The sequence below is a fragment of the Caloenas nicobarica genome, chromosome 27 (assembly GCF_036013445.1).
Source record: "Caloenas nicobarica isolate bCalNic1 chromosome 27, bCalNic1.hap1, whole genome shotgun sequence".
Classification (NCBI taxonomy): domain Eukaryota; kingdom Metazoa; phylum Chordata; class Aves; order Columbiformes; family Columbidae; genus Caloenas; species Caloenas nicobarica.
In genome coordinates, this window is record NC_088271.1 from 5197186 (window position 1) to 5214552 (window position 17367).

The following is a 17367-nucleotide window of genomic DNA, read 5'->3' on the forward strand; positions in this document are numbered from 1 at the left end:
TTAACCGCCCTTAATTTTATTACATAACCAGACAGAACAGTTGAGACTGGAATGTCAGATTTCCCCTTCAAGCACAATTCACAGTTTCATGTTTGCTTTGTATCAGAAAAGTCAACTCACTCATCTGCAGGTAGGATTCGGCAGGTGAGGTACAGCCTCGGAATACAGAGCAAAAATTCACTGCAAACTGCTTCACTGGCCTTCAGAGAGCAGCAGATGGTCTCCAACTCTTCCTTTAGATAGTGTCACCCAGTATTTGCCGCATCATAACATTCAGCGTATACCGGAGGGGATGCAGGTGTGTAAGAGCTAGTGAGTGAGGAAAAGCCATCAAAAGGATTTTCACAGGCTAGCAAGAGACCAACCACCCAAAGTTGTGATAACACTCTTGCCATTCAGCACAACAGAGTACGAGTAGTTAGCCCTGCTGATGACAAATCCGTTACATCAGGTGAAGTACAATCATTTGAGAATTACAGTTGGCAATTCAGTAAAACAGAGTAAGAGGAAAACAACAAGTTAGTAGTTATTATGTGAAACCTTAATATTACGCGTTTTAGTAGAGGTCAAGAAGATTATGCACAAGGTCAATAGTGAAAGATCATGATGAGAAAGTTCAAGATGCTATGGTTCTGCAGGAGTTTTACAAAATGTATAAAGTATTGTGTTTCTCTACAACAACCAAAACCCTTACAAGTGCAGGTATATACATGACATGAAAATATTGCTTCACTCACTCAAACAGGGGTAGGAGAGATCTAGAGAAAAAGCAGCATGCAAAAAAATCCTGGAGCTATAGAAGATCCCGCTTGCAGACACTGATCTACAGTACAAAATAAGCCTTGCAAAAGATTTCAGAAATCAATATGCTGGCACTTACTGTACAATAATGTTAACTGATTAACATAAGCCATGAATAAATATTAAGCCGCTTCGTAAAGCCTCCACGAGCAGCACAGGCGTTCGTGGTGGCAGAGAAAGCAATGCAGACACACTTCATTGTTCCCAAATAAAACAAAAATAGAGAAAGATTTCCCAAGCAGGAAACTGTAAACTACACAGCCAGACTAATGGTATTAGGGGTAATTACATCATAAGTAATGTTATTTTCAACAGCTTTTTGTGTGCAGCCACTAAAAACCTCACTGTGTCAAGGACAGAAAAGAGAGCATTTGGTAGGACAGCTATTTCCTTTTAATTTCTCCCTCATGTTTACAGAAACACAAGAAAAAAATCTGACTATGGGAGGAAAAAACCTTGTCACCTCAGTGGAGTTATTTCTTCAACTGTTATAGTCAAGTCACCATGGTTTCTCTCCCAGAAAAAAAAAAAACAAAACACAAAAATAAAACCAAAACCGTTTGAGGAGAGTGTTTCATGTGATACTATCCAGCAGCAGATGTTCCAACACAAACACGTCTATCAGATCAGTGCCTACATTTCAAGCCCAAAAGTCAGCACATGAAGGGATTTGAGAGGCAGGGGGATGTTAGCCCTACGATTAAAGCTCTAAGATGAAAAGGGAGATTTGGTAATGGGGGAAAAGAGGAAAGAGGGAGTCACGGAATCACAGGAGAGAAGAAGTGCACACAGGTTTCTAAACGAAGCACAGACAAAGTGAAGAGCACACGAGTCATCTCCGGGAGGTCACAGGTTCTGACAGCACTGGAGTTTGTTGGATTTCTGTCCGTCGGTGGTTGGTGGGACGCTGATGTCCACCACATTGTTGCCAGGAGACTCATCGTGCGCAGACCGATCGGCAATCTGCTTCTGCGAAACAATGCGGTAGATTTCTGAAACGAGAACAGAGCGGTTAGAGCCCAGAAAGGCATCGCCTCCCCCAGGGCACACGGCAGAGCAGGCTGCCAAAGACGCTAAAACCCCCAAATTAGAAGATTTTAACATGAAGGCTGTGAAAGGGAATGTAGCCTGACCAGCTATGGTGTGTAACATCTGCCTGGCTTGCCGGCTCTAATGGATGCATCAGCTCTTTCTGGAAAAGTCATTCAGACACTATTCCTTGCTGCCTTCCACAACAGCACTTCCTATCACCTTCTTTTTCAATAACCCGACAAACTCCTATTATTAAAAGGCTTTTTCAATGAGCAAGCAGCAGGAATGCTCATTTCTAAAACAGGGAATCATCTTATTTTTGATTAAAGAAAAAAATGGGCAACGTAATGTAGAACCACCAAACAGGATGCTTGCAAAATGTCACCGCGCAGCAGCGACGACAGTATCTATTTTACACTTCAGCTACTACCAAATGACAGAATTTGCCTATTCTGTAACAAATCAGTTTTCCCCCCGTGACAGCAAAAAGCCACATGGTTCCATAAAGCCCCATATTCATCCAAAAATGCTTTTCCCAAGGTAATTAATTTATACACCTGAAAGTAAAAGGATCCACAAAGCTGTAACTGCTGCCAGGTTAAAAGCTTTCAGGAATAAACCTCTTCAACTGCATAGTTAGAAGAAATATTTTAAGTTGAAAGGTTTTTAAATTACTTATTTCACTGACTATAAGCCCTTGTTCCAACTTCCCTCCATTGTGAGACAGGAAAGGGCAAGTACCTCCCTGGAAGTCTGCGGTAAATATTATGGTCACATTCATCCAGCCACAGCTTCAAAACGGCAACACTCAAAGTCTTTCATAAGGATTAAAAAATCACAAGGGACTATGTGTTTTGCTGGGGTGGGTTTTTGTTTGTGGGGTTTTTTTGTTTGGGGTTTTTTGGTTGGTTGTTTTTTTAGGAGGGTTGGTTGGTTGTTTTTCTCCCAGTCTTTAGGGATCCCTCAAACTGGTGGCCAGCAAGGAAACTCCTGTCCTGCTGCTCCCACCCCACCGCTCACACACACTGTCCCAGGTTTCTTTTTCTCCCTTCACAGGATGATTCTCTCGTTTAGGAACAGCCTTTTCACGACTACTCAGCCTCACCAGCCGCATCCCCACTGTATCTGAACTGGACAATCTCAGCACTTTGGGGAGCCCAGGATGCTGTGAACAGAGTGGTTTGAGTTCAGTTTACCCAGGCCTGACCTCAGCTCAAGTTCTGGGTCCCTAAGTATATCACCTATTCCTAATCTGTCAGGCTTTTTGCCTCGAGGAGCAGCTTGGCTGTCCCTTTTTCTCCTGTCTGCCTCTTCTTGGTCATCTTCCTCTAATTGCAACACATTTCTGGTACCGGAGTTGGCCAGCACCAGACCAAGTGATCCCAACACTTCTTACTGCTTCCCTGCACCCCTCTGCAAAAGAAACCAAAAAGAACCTGCCTTACACAATTCAGCATATTAAAACTCAGCTTTTTCCCTAGTAATACGCTCTCATTCATGCATAATCAAGAAACAATAACACAAAGCCAATTCTTTGGTCAGCATCCAATAAACCACAAACACCAGACACATCCTGATAATCAAGTAGCACCAGAACAAAGGCTCGTTCTCATTTAACTGAAATCAATATCTGGTCACAATAAAGCTCAGAAAATGCTCATCTTGAGGTGTTGTGGGACATGTAAATCAGGCACAGCTTCACAAAACAACGTACAGCGGTGAGACTACAGATACAGTTTATCAGTCTAGAATTCAGCTACAGTAAGCAATAGTCAGGAATTGGATCTTGCCAATTCTTCATGTTCACCATACGGATCTTAAAAGGCTTTCCATGAGATAGAACAAACACACTGACAAATTATATGTCATTTTCCTCTCTTTAGGACAAGATTCTGAAGTCGTGGGGCAGCCAGAGGTAGAGCCCATCTGGCAGCCCTCTTCCTATTCAGATAGGATTTTTAAGGTTTCTTTGCCAATTACTTCATTTTAGGAGTGGAAGACAACACTTTGAAACATCGACAGGTGACCTCCCTGTCGTCTCAAAGGGTATTTTGAGATATGCCTGCTGCAGAACATGGAGCGAAAGGCAGAGCCTGTGCAAGCAGAGATGCTCAGGTGCAGCAGGGTTTGTGAGCTCCAATCCATCCTCTGGAACACAGAATGCTGACGCATACGGTGCTGACACACTCATACAAAGTCTAACTACAATTACAGTAAGATTAGGCCAAAGCCCAAATTTGGGAAAAGTCACCCACCCCAGCTGAATTAACAACAGATATGAGCAGCGCTTATTTTAAGCATCTCTCTTGCTCCATGTGCTTCCCACTTCTACTGCCTGTAGGCCACATATCTCCCAGCTCACAACCTCCCCACTCCAACCCCATCCTTCTTCTCCACCCTCATGACCACACAACTCACACTTGGAAGGAAATCAGCAAGTTCCCCACATGCTGCATTTAGCCTGGAACAGAGCTGCACTCTGCCAGGGGCCAAATGAGCATTCGAGGGCTCAAGTTTTCAACATACCAGCTGGAAATCCTACTAACAAAAGTGCTTTGGCCACGGCTTAGCACAGTAAGAATGACTTGTTGGTGTAGCTACAGTAATAAAGCTTCACTGGTGAATCCTCGCCCTCATGTGCAGTGGGGTGCTCCCTTACTCCAGGGCCAAGAAAATACACACAAAGCAAAAACCCCATCCTAAGGAATGGAAATTCTAAGCCCATTCTGAAATAGAAAGCAAGCCCAGAGTACAACGACCTGGAATAGCTGCCATACTACACACAGTGGACATTCCCACACATACAGCAAGACTGAAGCTGCCGTTGGACATGGTGCACTCAGCATTCACATCTCCAGCAGTTAAATGTGCTGAGGAACATTCTTGGGCAGTGGAAATCATAGACCTCACTTTGGCCTGTGACCACTATCACGTTCTTAGACAATTCCTGGAACGCTTCAGGGACATTCCCAGAAGGCAGCTCTTGGTGCCCAGTCACCTGCAGCCCTTGCCATTGGCTGGGAACAGGACTTCGGCCAAAAATATCATGGACCAGTTTGTTTTGCTGCAAGAGAGCACATGAACATTTAACTTCCTAGCACAGCAAGTTCAGAGAAGTGAAGGGAGCTGGTGAGGGGCTGGAGCACAAGTGTGATGGGAGCGGCTGAGGGAGCTGGGGGTTCAGCTGGAGAACAGGAGCTGAGGGGAGACCTTCTGATCTCTGACCTGCCTGAAAAGAGCTTGGAGCCGGGGGGGTTGGGCTCTGCTCCCCAGGAACAAGCGCCAGGACCAGAGGAAATGGCCTCAGGTTGCGCCAGGGGAGGTTGAGGTTGGATCTGGGGAACAATTTCTCCCCCAAAGGGCTGTGGGGCATTGGAACAGGCTGCCAGGGCAGTGGTGGAGTCACCATCCTGGAGGGGTTGGACAGATGGAGATGAGGTTCTCAGGGACATGGGGCAGTGCCAGGGCTGGGTTATGGTTGGACTTGATGATCTTGAGGGTCTTTTCCAACCAAAATGATTCTGTGAATCTACGGCTGCAGGTTCACTACAGGCACAGAACTACCAGGGCCTTCACAACAGTGCTATTGCAATAGCTTGAACTTATGGAACGCCAGGAGACTAGAAGCCTCCAGGTCCTTGGGCAGAAAGGTTATGTGGGGTGGGAGGCAGAACACTAAGATTAGAAGTCTTGCAAACAAACCATCATTCTCAACATTCATTTCCAAAACATTCTAGATAACTGCAAAACGTGCCCATGAAGAAGATCCACTGATTCCATAACAAACCGCACCTGTCAGGATGTTCTTGAAGGCTTCTTCTACATTTGTTGAATCCAGAGCAGAAGTTTCAATAAAAGATAAGTTATTTTTTTCTGTAACAAATAACAAGTGGTTCAGTTAAAAAACTTTAACAGCACTTTATTTCACTTTTACTTTGAGGTTTACACCTTTATTTTTAGGCCAAATCAGCCAGGGCACAGTCCTCTTTATTTCTGTTCCTGTCCCACTAGACCAGCCGGCTGCACCGTTTATTTAGCTCAAGCGTTGCAGCAGCCTCACCTTTGACCGCTGCCTTCCCATAGCGTGAGAACATTCTCCTCAGTGCAGCCCTGGTTCACTTGAGCAATATGTTTCCCCAGCCTTGAATAATATTATTCTCATTAGCTACAGCTCCCTCCCAGAAGTACTTTGAGCAAGAGGGAAGGAAAAGCACGTTGGCTGCAACAGGAGGCACAATGTTCCTCCTAAACCCCAAAAAGATCAACAGACCTACACTTTTCTAATCAGACCCCACCTCCAAATTACAATTATTACTAGTAATACAGTATTTTTTCTTTCCTCTTACAATGTAAAAGATATATATTTATTTTTTAATTGTGATTAACACCCAAACTCGACACCTAGAATGGTACAGGACCACCTGCCCAGATATAAGCAAATTTCAGTCACAGAGCAACACCTGGACCATCACTGGCTATTTAAAACAGCCTTAGCAGGGAGTCAGGGGCAAAAATAAGACATTGAACCAAGTGACCATGATAATGCACTATCTAGGGTGCCTACTAACTTTGTTTTGCTTCTCTTGTAGATTTCATTTCTCATTGGTCTGAAACTGTAAAGTGGTTTTACTAACCCCAGGGCACTGGCTTATGGGCAAGCTTGAGGAAAGACACTTAAGCAAGCCCTAGTAATATTCCTAGAAGAGTTTAAAAGGCTATACATTTAAATTCCACCTCCAAGCTTGACAGCCACACAAAAGTAATCTGAATGTCCCTAGGACTATAAGGGCAAAAGAATATTTGACTGTTTTACCAGTGATCTGCAAGAGACAAGTAATGCAGTGGCACAGCTCACATAATCCGCTTGATTCCTCCCAACAACCGATCATCTCCAAGTCTGATGATCATTGCGTTTAAATGAAACTAGATGACACTACTCTGTGTGTCTGCTCTGGCACAGAAACTACGACTACAGCATCTAAGAGAAGGTTCAGGATTCATTTGCAGCTCTCCACACTGACGCGGAGAAACAGGCTTCTAGGAAGGAAGGAAAGACATTTTGTCTTGCAATATTTTATATTTATATTGTGACATTTTCTCTTCTAAATGTTGCTTACTGTTTCTAGCCTTGCTAGAGGAAGTGTTTAATCTTCAGCTACCAGGCAGCTCAAGGACGGCGTTTCAAAAACACGTACTACCACTGGATTTTTAAAAAAACCAAAACCACAGCCACACACGCTGTTTAATACACGAAGATATTTTCTTTTTTTTTTTTTTTTAAATCTTAAATGCGTTTTAGGGTCACAAATAAAACTTGAAGTGAAAGTTCAGTCCTCAACAACAACAGGATCAAGTGCAGAGAGCAGCAGCCTGGAAGGCGCTGCCTACAGACCTGCGAAGGCGCGGGCCTCGTCGGTGGGCACGGCGCGCAGGTGGCGCAGGTCGCTCTTGTTCCCCACCAGCATGATGACGATGTTGTTGTCTGCGTGGTCTCTGAGCTCCTTTAGCCAGCGCTCCACGTTCTCATACGTGAGATGTTTGGCAATGTCATAGACAAGAAGAGCCCCGACAGCACCGCGGTAATATCTGAAAGAAAGCACAAGGCACGTTCCTTTGCAGTGAGCTTTGTCCAACCCCTGGTTTCTGCCTCTTCTATACTGGTGACAACTAAAACGTTAAAAACACCCCCCCCTACTTTGAAAAAGGTTGCGCTGATGCAAATACTGCTGTTGGGGCTTTTTAAGCCTAAAACCAAGTCCCAAATAATGGGTATTTTTTAAACAGCATTCCTAAAAAATTCCAGTATATGTAACAAAATCCTGAAGAGACTGCGGAAGGCACGACGTTTTTAGTCTGCAAAAACAGCGAGCGAGAAAACTCACAGTGCAGTTCAGCCTCGGTACTGCTAGAAGGTTTTTGCGAAGTTATAACTTTTCTACTAAGAAAATAGTCCTTAGTAAAACGTCACTATTTGTTGCTTATCTTCCAAATACCTCCCGTCCTTCTTGAAAATTAAAGAGGGGGACTCTGGGCTATTTGACACTTATCCACAAGTCCATAATCCAAGAACAGTGCAGGTTTAGGCCCGTTTCAGCTCAAGCCAAGGGCCTGGGACAGCACAAGCCAATCTAGACCAGCAACCCTGTAGCGTCCGTATTTTTCTTGCACACAATCCTACCGCATCTCCTCTGCTCCGCCAGCACCCGCCCAACTGGTCGTTGAATCGATTCAGGGCACCAAGTCAGCAGAAAACATTCGCTTTTTGCTGCTGGTTGTGGCAGTGCTGGCTGAGCGAGCTGAACCGGCCCGGCGTGTGAGGCCGGAGCTCGTGCCAGCGGCGCAGCGCGAGATGCTCCGATTCTCACCAGCCACGGCTGCCAGCGAACAAAACTCCGCCAGCAGTTTTGCTGCTAAGCTTCTGCAGCAGTAAGAGCTATTTAAGGGTCACAAAAAACTTCTGAAAAAACAAGCTAAGAATTATGGAAAAGATGGAAGTTGAAATCTCCACTTACATCTGCTTCTGCATTACTTTGTTTTTGCGTTCCTTCCCTACAGATGATTCCCTTCGGGCTCCACACTCTGATTTTTCTCTTATCTATTCTACATTACACTGTTTCACCTCAATGATAAAGTTCCCCTCACCTTGAGTTTAAAACAAACGGCTCAATCTGTATATGACTCAGAAACAAGCCTGTACCTTTAAAAACTGATATAAATCTGTAACAACTATAAAATTTCATCTCGCTGGTCAGAATATGCCCTGGATAACTAGGCCTGCCAATAGGGTGGTTTTATTTTTCTCTTCTAAAAGATACTTTTGCCTGCTATCTGCATAGAAACAGATACACCCAGGGGTTTCATCTCAAGCCACCACCGGGATTAACAAGGTGCTGTACATGAAAGCATCTCAACACCACTGTTTTAAACAGGGATGTGCCCGATGCTGCAGGGTCAGCATTACCACAGCTGCTTTCCTACTTGCTCATTATTCAGCATCCACTCTTGGACCTAATTTTTGGGGCTGTGACTAATTCAAAGTCATTGAGATTTCAAGGGAGTTTGTGGCTGCAGACTGTCCTAAAAATACCCTTAATCTCAAGATCTAGGGGCCAATGAAGACCAAAAGCCACGGGCATTATGGTAATTGCTGTGCCCAGACCAAAACTTGACAGCAAACTGTCCCCAGTTCCATCAGAAGTGTCACTCATTGCACGTGATGAAGACAGCACATCCAGGGGTGGGTAAAAAACCCAAATCAGAGGACTCACACAGAATTTCCCACACTTCGGACTTACGCTGTCATTTTTTCTATCATAGCATCATTAGAATCTAAAAATTACTTTCATTATATTAATCAGGGAACACAAAAGTATTCGCTATTTAACGAGTTGGATCTACCCTGAAGTCTGTCGTAACGATTCTGTCCTGCACCCCAAACTTGTTTCATTAATTCTCTCCTCACAAATTTATCTGAACCATCTCTACTAGAAATCTGCTGTTTGCCCAAGCGAAGGCCCAGCACTCACGCTGAGGTGATGGCGCGGTACCGCTCCTGTCCTGCCGTATCCCAGATCTGCGCTTTTATCGTCTTCCCATCCACCTGGATGCTCCTGGTGGCAAATTCCACCCCGATGGTGCTCTTGCTCTCCAGATTGAACTCATTGCGTGTGAAACGGGACAGGAGATTACTCTTCCCAACTCCGGAGTCTCCAATCAGCACAACTGGGAAAGAAAAAAACCAAAAAGATATTATTTTAGAAATTAATTCTCCACACCAGCACTTACATAGTGCAGTGGCGTTACCCGCCTTGCGGGCAGGACCTGGAGTTGTGCAACCAAATATTGGAGAAAATGACGCTGACAACACTGACTTCACTACTCGCAGCTTGTTGCTCCAGCCCCAAAACAGCCCCCGTCCTTTTTGTTACTAACAGCTGGAAACGAGAAACTGCTGCAAAAACTATCAACAGCCAAACATGGATCCGGAGGCCAAGGCACCGCCAGGAATTAGAGGTGACTCTGAGTCCCCTGCGCTCATCACTTTTTGCACAGGAAGGCTGCAACCCACGTTTAATACAAGAACATGGCAACAGGTGACCTGTCTGCCTGACAAAAGCCCGTGTACGGTACAAACCTACTCTATTTTTAATAAAAAAACCCCCAAAATTAACAAGACAAACCAACCACACACAAAAACCCACCACCACCAGTGTAAGTAAGCAATTACTTGCAGTCCCGCTTTGGGTCATACAGGGTGTTTCCTTTCAATAATTGAATTCATAAATAAGTTCACCAAAAGAATTTTAAAAAAGATGAAAAAAAAATCAGAGACATTTTATACTACAAAGATAAATCAAAGCAGAACTTCACCCAGTAAAATGAGTCCTAGTAGACTGCATGAGAAGTAAAAGATGAGCTAAAAAATCTCTGCCTCCACACGAGGTGTTGCCATGTTAACAGAAAAATGTTAATGCGGAGATCTTCAGCACACAAACCCCAGCTTTACTGAAAGGAATCGTGAAAATCAAAGGTCCATCTTGCAGTAGGAGTTTCCCCTACTCTGGGGCTGGAGCTCACGGCTGCTGAGGCACAGCCCCGCGATTCAGCAGGGCCTGTCGTGACAGGACAAGGGGTGATGGTTTAAACTAAAGGAGGGAGATTCAGGCTGGACATGAGGAAGAAATTGTTGCCCCTGAGGGTGGTGAGAGCCTGGCCCACGTTGGCCAGAGAGGTGGTGGTTGAACCATCCCTGGAGACATCCCAGGCCAGGCTGGACGGGGCTCTGAGCAACCTGAGCTGGTGCAGATGTCCCTGCTCATGGCAGGGGGGGCACTGGGGGAGCTGGGAAGGTCCTTCAACACAAACCGTTCTGCGATTCCTGCTCGAGTTGCCTCACACCAGCCCCGCCAGCCCGGGATCTCCAGGAGACCTTCTCACCAACAGCTCCAAAGCCAAGATTTGTCACACTAGGTCCTTTACTGTGCAGCTAACACAACCACGCACATTTTCTTAAATCCCTCTATTACTGACTAGAACAAAAAACAAGACTAAAAGCAGTTAAGCCATCCTCCCTTATTCTCACAAATATTGTATCACGTATGACTTTAGTAGTCAAGTAACAGTAAACGGGCTCGAGCAGAAGGAAGCCAGGCAGCTCCGTGAGGCTTCTTCAACCTTGGAAATATTTCCTACTCCGGTCCAAAGTACAGATTTGCTGATCTTCCTCACTCATACAATCTGTTTTTCCTATAGAAGAGCAAACACGGGCAGAAAACCATCCCAATCCCTGCGCAAAAAATTGCAGGACTCTTCTCAGTAGACACTTCCAGAATGAGCTCAGAGTTCTCCCAGGGCCAAGGATCACACTCATCTTTTAGTGTTATTACAGGTTTTTTCTGCTCAGGCCGTTGTTTGAGGACACAGCCTTGGCAGCGTGTTGCTCCAGCTCACATACCTCCCACCCCTGAGAGCACATTCCCAAATTCCCGCTGTAGCTCCCAAGCTGCACGGGGAGATTTTCGAAACGCTCCGGACTCCTCAGCATCCCCCCTAGCATTTCATCCGCCTGACAGCATAGACAGACGGACAATTGTGCTCGCGCAGCTGAACGGTCACAACAGCGGCAGGAACGGGCGGGCAGCGGATCGTGGCAAAGCGCCACATCTCCCCACCCGGGCCGGCTGAAATCAGCTCCTCGCCGCGCTCCGCCTGCACTGGCAAACGGCCTGAGCCATTTTTTAGGGTATGAGAACAGAGATAGAAAAAAAATTATGTTATTAAGAGTTCTAACGCCAAGGTTTTGTTAGCTTGATTTTCCAGACAAACAGTTTTTCATCACTAATTCCACGGGGCGCTCCAAGGACAGGCCGAACAGAGGTCGCCCATCCTGCACAGCGACCTGCAGCACAGCCCAGACCAGCGGCAGGAGGAGGTCAGAACATTCACCAGCTCGGAAAAACCCTGGAGCTTCCAACTGCTTCCCTAGGGAGTTACCTTCTCATGAATCTGCAGCTCAAGACAGCACAGCAGTCCCTCCGGCTTCCAGCCACCTCCTGTCCGCTGGCATTTTAAAATTTGTGCATAAATCGTGCAAATGGCTCCCAGGTCATTAACTCCATCTGTCACAGGAACAAAATTCAGGGGGTCCTGTGCTATTTAAGCTGGTTCCTGGATTGTTTCCTGCAATCGGCAGCAAAGCACCAGGCTTCCCCTGACCTGCTGCTCCACGTTCTAGCAGAGATTTGAGGGCATTGGTGAGAAGTCACTGGATGCACAAGTACCAAAGGAAGGTGATGAGATCCCAACTCGGTAAATAACGTTCTCTCTGCCTTTCAGTCTCCAAGTGCTTCTTGTTCCTACTCAATCTTGAGCATTAAACAAGGATTTTTACTTTCAGGAGAAACACAGGCTGGAAGCCCCCATGCAGACAGAAACCACAAGTTTTTATTTTCTATGGGAATTAAGCAAGATTCTGCAAGATTCTGGATGGAGTGATTAGATCTTGGGAAAGTTCCTAAATCTGGGAACAGGCCACTGGACAGCATTGCAGGAGTCTTGATGGAGTAGAAAACAAAGTTCCAAATCAGATGTAAGAGCCTGAACGTTCCCTAAACACACCTGAATCGGTAAAGTCCAAATCGGAACCACCCAGACCCACAGTCCCGGCACCCGCTTCGTACGCAGGACCCTGGTGCAAAGCAGGCAAAAAGCAGAAATAAAAATCCAGGGTTAGTAACGAAAAAAAAAAAATTCCAAGTTTATGACAGAATTTTAAATACAACAGACTATTAATTTGGAAAAAAAAAATTCTTTTGAACAATCCAAGAGATTAAAACTCTCTCCAGTAGAGACCACATAAGCAGAGCTCATTATAAATATTAACTACATAAGGGTGCCAGGTATTGATGACCAATATGACACACATTTGTTTTTAATAAGCGCAGCCTTTGTTAGGCTTAAGCTCTAATCGGAGCAGTCGAAATTCTCACAAAGGTAAAAGAAAGCTCATTTTCTACAGGTTTTTTTCCTTCCTTTTTCATGAGCCAGCACACATCTGCACAACCTCACATTTAATTTTTAAAATAAACACTGATAATAACTGATCTTCTTGAGCGGAAAATTAATGTGCAATTCACATTTTAATAGGTACGAGGCTTCCAATATTTTAACAAATATTAAAAGGTCATTAATTCAATTCCAGATCAAACCCATTCAATACTCAGCATGAGAAGTTCTTGCTTTTCAACTATCCCAGCTACAAAGCTCATCGGGAGGGGAGCCCTGAGCCCCAGGTTCCATCATCCACATGCAGCTCCAGGCCCCTCACAACCCCATCGCTCTGCACACACAATTCAGCTTGTTCTCCACAAGCTTCGCTCAGTCCTTTTGTTAACAAACCATATTTTGTCATGATCAATAAAACAAGCAGTTCTGACTGCTGGGATGCGCACAGAGAAAGGGAAATCGGGAATAAGAGGCACCAGTTTAACGGAGCAGTTTGACTATAACCACGCTCGCATCCCCAGGGTGCCACCAAACCTTCAATTAGTTTTTGCCTCCTGTGTGCTGGACCCGATAATGTTCACCTCTCCTGCTGCCCTATGGAAGGGCCGGTCCTAACGCAGGGACGGACAGACGGACGATGTGAACGGTCATTCTGTGCACGGGAACACCAGAGCTCCTCACTGACTGGCTGCAGACCCCTTGGCCATTGTCACCCCTGCACAACTGGTTTACAGGCAGAATTTCACATGAGAGAGACTATCAATAAATGTGGCTCTTCACCTTTTAAACTGTTCATAAAGCTGATTAACATAACCTGTGCTAAATGACAGAGGTTCCAGATATTCCACTATAGAAAAAAGTTTAAATTGTGACTTTAAAGCAACACTGCGTTCAACTGGAGCCATCCTAAATAATATTACAGTGCAAGGATGCAAATTCCTTAAACAAGCACAACTGTAAAAGCTAAAATCAGAGTCCAACCACATTTTCTTTGGAAATGGGTGGTAGGGCAAAGGGTTAAACCTTAAATTTAATAAAAATAATCTAGACTGCAGCCCTTCTCCACCATTATTCCTTCCTCTGACAAAAGGGAGTTCAAAAACCATCTAAGAAGGGGCTAAACCAGAAGTCAGTCCAATCCCTGGACATTATTTTTTTCATTATGTCAATTCGCTTGATATTTAATTCCATAACTGGAGGCGGCAGAATGGAAAGGAAGGGGAGTTGGTCCTACAGCGGAGACCTCACCCCACTTGGTTCCATTTATATTCATTATTGCTCGTCTAGTCCCAAAAAGCCTAAAAGGAAGGAAGGAAAATATCAGTAGATAGAGAAGGCTGTGGGGTTTTTGTGGCTTCATTTAAAAAAAAAAATAAATAAACCACACATCCACACAACTACCCCTACCCAAAGGACACTCGGAAAAGGACACCTCTCTGCCCCACGTTTCATTATTTTAAGTGCTACAAAGTGCACCAAGTAACTTCGCAGTATCAACACACCAGTGCGGCCCCTGACCAATCAACTCTAGGTTAAGTTTCACTCCAGATAAAACTAAAAGCGCATTTCAAAGCAGCCTTAGTATTTTTAAAGATGAACGCAGTTTTGCCTACCTAATTGCTTATCCACAGAAAGAAAAAAACAAAGTTAAATGTTTAGGCTTTCAAGTTGCTGCCTATTAAACCACTTGGGAAACAGACGGTGGAATGACTTCAGAAGAAAACTAGTTTAGACCTGGACAGTTTAGCATATTTTTGGAGGATAGTTGTCTGCTTTAGAGGCAGAGAAGAAATAAGGCTTTGGTTTTTTTTTTCCCCAGCATCTTATAGACTGTAAAAAAAAAAAAAAAACACCACCAAACAGGCAAATACATCCATAAAATAGTTCCAACAGATGAATAATTGCTCTTCCATCAACGGGCAAGTGTGGAATCGCTGCTGCCCTTGTTAGGGGCCAGGGATGTACAATGCGCCCTGACATCAAACTGCTGGGACATTTTCATGGCAGTAAAGCACAAACACCCAGAGACGGTAACGTTAACCTCGCCTTTTCTAACAGCAAACTCCTGCGATGAATCTGAGGATTCCAGCCATGCTACCACAGGAGACCGGGGTAAAACGGGTGGGGAAACGCGAAGGGGAAGGTTTTACACCCATCCGCACTATTCCTCAGCGCTGCGGGTGCTCCAGGTGAACCCCAGCACCTTCACACACGCAGGACACCAACAGCAACAGAAACACCTGAGCCAGCACTACAAGAGCAGCACTAAAGCCACCCACGGTTACTGATCCCTCACGCAACATCTGCACGTAGCTGCTGGACAACCCCAAATGTCACAAATACGGGGCCAGAAGCACTAAAATAACGCCAGGCGAAGCCAAATAAACGCTATTAACCTTCGTGGTTGCAGCCATTCGCGCTGCAGGAGTTCTCCACGGAAGCCCAAGTTCTTTCAGCTCCAGCTCCACACCGGGAGCGACCTCCCGGGCGACCCCCGCGAGGCACAACCCCCGGGGGAGGCCCAGCCCCGCTCCCGGCCCCGGCCCAGGCCCGAACCTCCCCCGCACTCCCGGATCGCACCCGCCCGGCTGCCAGCGCGCAGCCCCCGCCGCGCCGGGCCGGGCCGGGCAGGCCCGCGGGGCTCCCCCGCTCTCCCCCCAGCGCCAGCCCCAGGCGGGCCCCGCCGCGGCCGGGGGCGGCGGGCGCTGCCCGTAAGGCCGCCCCGCGCACAAAGGCCTCGGCGGCCACGCCGGGCCCGGGGCAGCGCAGCCGGGAGGGCCGGGCCGGGCCCAGCGCCGCCGCGGGCCCGCCGAGGGGAGCGGGCGGCGCGGGCCGCGGGCGGTACCTTTGAACAGGTAGTCGTACTCGTCGTCGCGGGTGCCCATGGCGATGGCGGCGCCGACCCTCTGGCTGCCAGGCACCGACCGCGGCCCAGCCGGGGGGGGCCGCTCCCGCCGCCGCCTATCAGCGGCCGCCAGAGCCCGCAGGAGGCGGGCGGTGCGCCAGGCCTATCAACGATGCCCAATAGGCGACGGGCGCGCCTCTGACTGGCGGGCAGCGCTGCCCAGTCGAAAGAGGGTAGCTGGGGAGGGGGCGGTGCTTGGGTGTCTGGGCAGGGACGGAGCGAGACGAGGCGGGGCCGGGGCGGGGCCTGGGGCGGGGTGGGCGGGGTTTGCGTGTGGGCGGGGCGGGGGGCGGGGTCTCAGGGCCGCGCAGGGCGGGCAGCGGGGGCGTGCGGGCTGCGGAGGGTGCGGCCGCGGGGCGGGGGTTCGGTCCCGGCGTCAGCGCAGCCCAGGAGCCGAGCGGGAGGGGGCCCGGGGGGGCCCTTAAACCACGCCAGTGCTCGGCTGCAGCTCAAGCCATCGCACCCTGCGCGCCCCAGCTTTGCTTTTCCGGCTGCTCCCCGCGCCGGGACTGATCCTGCCCCACATAGCGCTCAGGGTCTCCCCTTCCTGCGCTAAATACCAGCTGAAAAAGCTGTTCTGAAAAAAAAAAAAAAAAAAAAAACCGGCATGGTGACACTACTTGTTCTAGGAAAACATTTCCCCTTTTCTTTTTCCTGGCGTGGCTTGAAGCAATTTCCTGCACGAGTCGGTGATAACAGCAAAAGGCCGTTTCAGCACTGGGGCTGCGTTGGACACACTTCGCCTTCCAGACTGCAGAGCTGCTCCAATTCACGCTGCGAGCACAGCCCAAGCTGCAGGGCCGGGCACAAAGAGCCACTTGGGATGTCCCCCTGCCCTGGTGACCTCCCATCCAGCCTTCGCCCCACACAACGCGAGCATGCGGTGTCGCGTCTGCATTTGATGTGTGCGATTTGTGGTTGCGACAAAGCCTCCTGGGGAAGACGGTGGCTCCCTCCCCTCTCTGTGACGCGCAGAAGCTCGCTATGCTCATTAAACAGATTCCTCGCTTTCCTGCGCTGCGTTCATCATGGCTCATCTGCCCTACTTTCCCCGGAGGAGCCTTTAGCTGCCGAAAGGATTAGTGGGTCTCCAGCAGCACATGGCTGAGGCAGTGGGGAGGAAAAAATGGTATTGGAGTTATTTTTGCCAACCTGAGAGGCTCAAAGTGTGGGGAGAGATGGTGGTTCAGACCTCTGAGCTGCCCTCGCCTTCCCCTGGACACCTGGACACCCTGCACAGGCAGGGTCATGGATTTTAAAAGGTCCCATTTCCCAAATATAAGTTCTAATAAACGTGTGGGAGCGCGCGAAGAGGCGCAACCCGGACAAACAGCTGTCTATCAGCACGGGGATCCACTGAAAATCATCTTTCTTATGACCTAGGCTCTGAAAATGGGGTGAGAAATGGAGCATGCTGCAAACACGTCATGATCCCACTGCCATGCTGGGAGGCTGTGTCAGTATCTCCATCAGACACTGGGCAATGGAAGCAGCTGGGAAAGCCAAAAATTGTTGATCCGGGGGTCTAGGGAAGATGTAACTCCAGCCTAGCAATGGGTCAGGCCAGTCGCTCCCCTCTGACAGCAACTGCTGAAGCAGCGAGGAGGAAATTTTTCTTTTCGCCT

General features: G+C 47.5%; 1 protein-coding gene across 1 annotated transcript; it reads right to left on the minus strand.

Annotated features, from left to right (window-relative positions):
- On the minus strand, positions 1-15804 carry RAB11B (RAB11B, member RAS oncogene family). Its single transcript, XM_065652228.1, has 5 exons — positions 15683-15804; positions 9360-9555; positions 7226-7419; positions 5626-5706; positions 1-1793 (listed from the first exon to the last, which is right to left on the minus strand). The coding sequence occupies exons 1-5, from the start codon at positions 15720-15722 to the stop codon at positions 1648-1650; spliced, it is 657 nt and encodes a 218-aa protein (XP_065508300.1). The 5' UTR covers positions 15723-15804; the 3' UTR covers positions 1-1647.
- Positions 15805-17367: the final 1563 nt, after the last annotated feature.

Coding starts and splice junctions, on each gene's coding strand:
- RAB11B (XM_065652228.1), bottom strand. CDS start 15,722: ATGGGCACCCGCGACGACGAGTACGACTACCTGTTCAAAG. Junction 7,420..9,359: donor TACCGCGCCATCACCTCAGC/GTGAGTGCTGGG, acceptor GCTTTCTTTCAG/ATATTACCGCGGTGCTGTCG. Junction 1,794..5,625: donor CTTCAAGAACATCCTGACAG/GTGCGGTTTGTT, acceptor TTCTCGTTTCAG/AAATCTACCGCATTGTTTCG.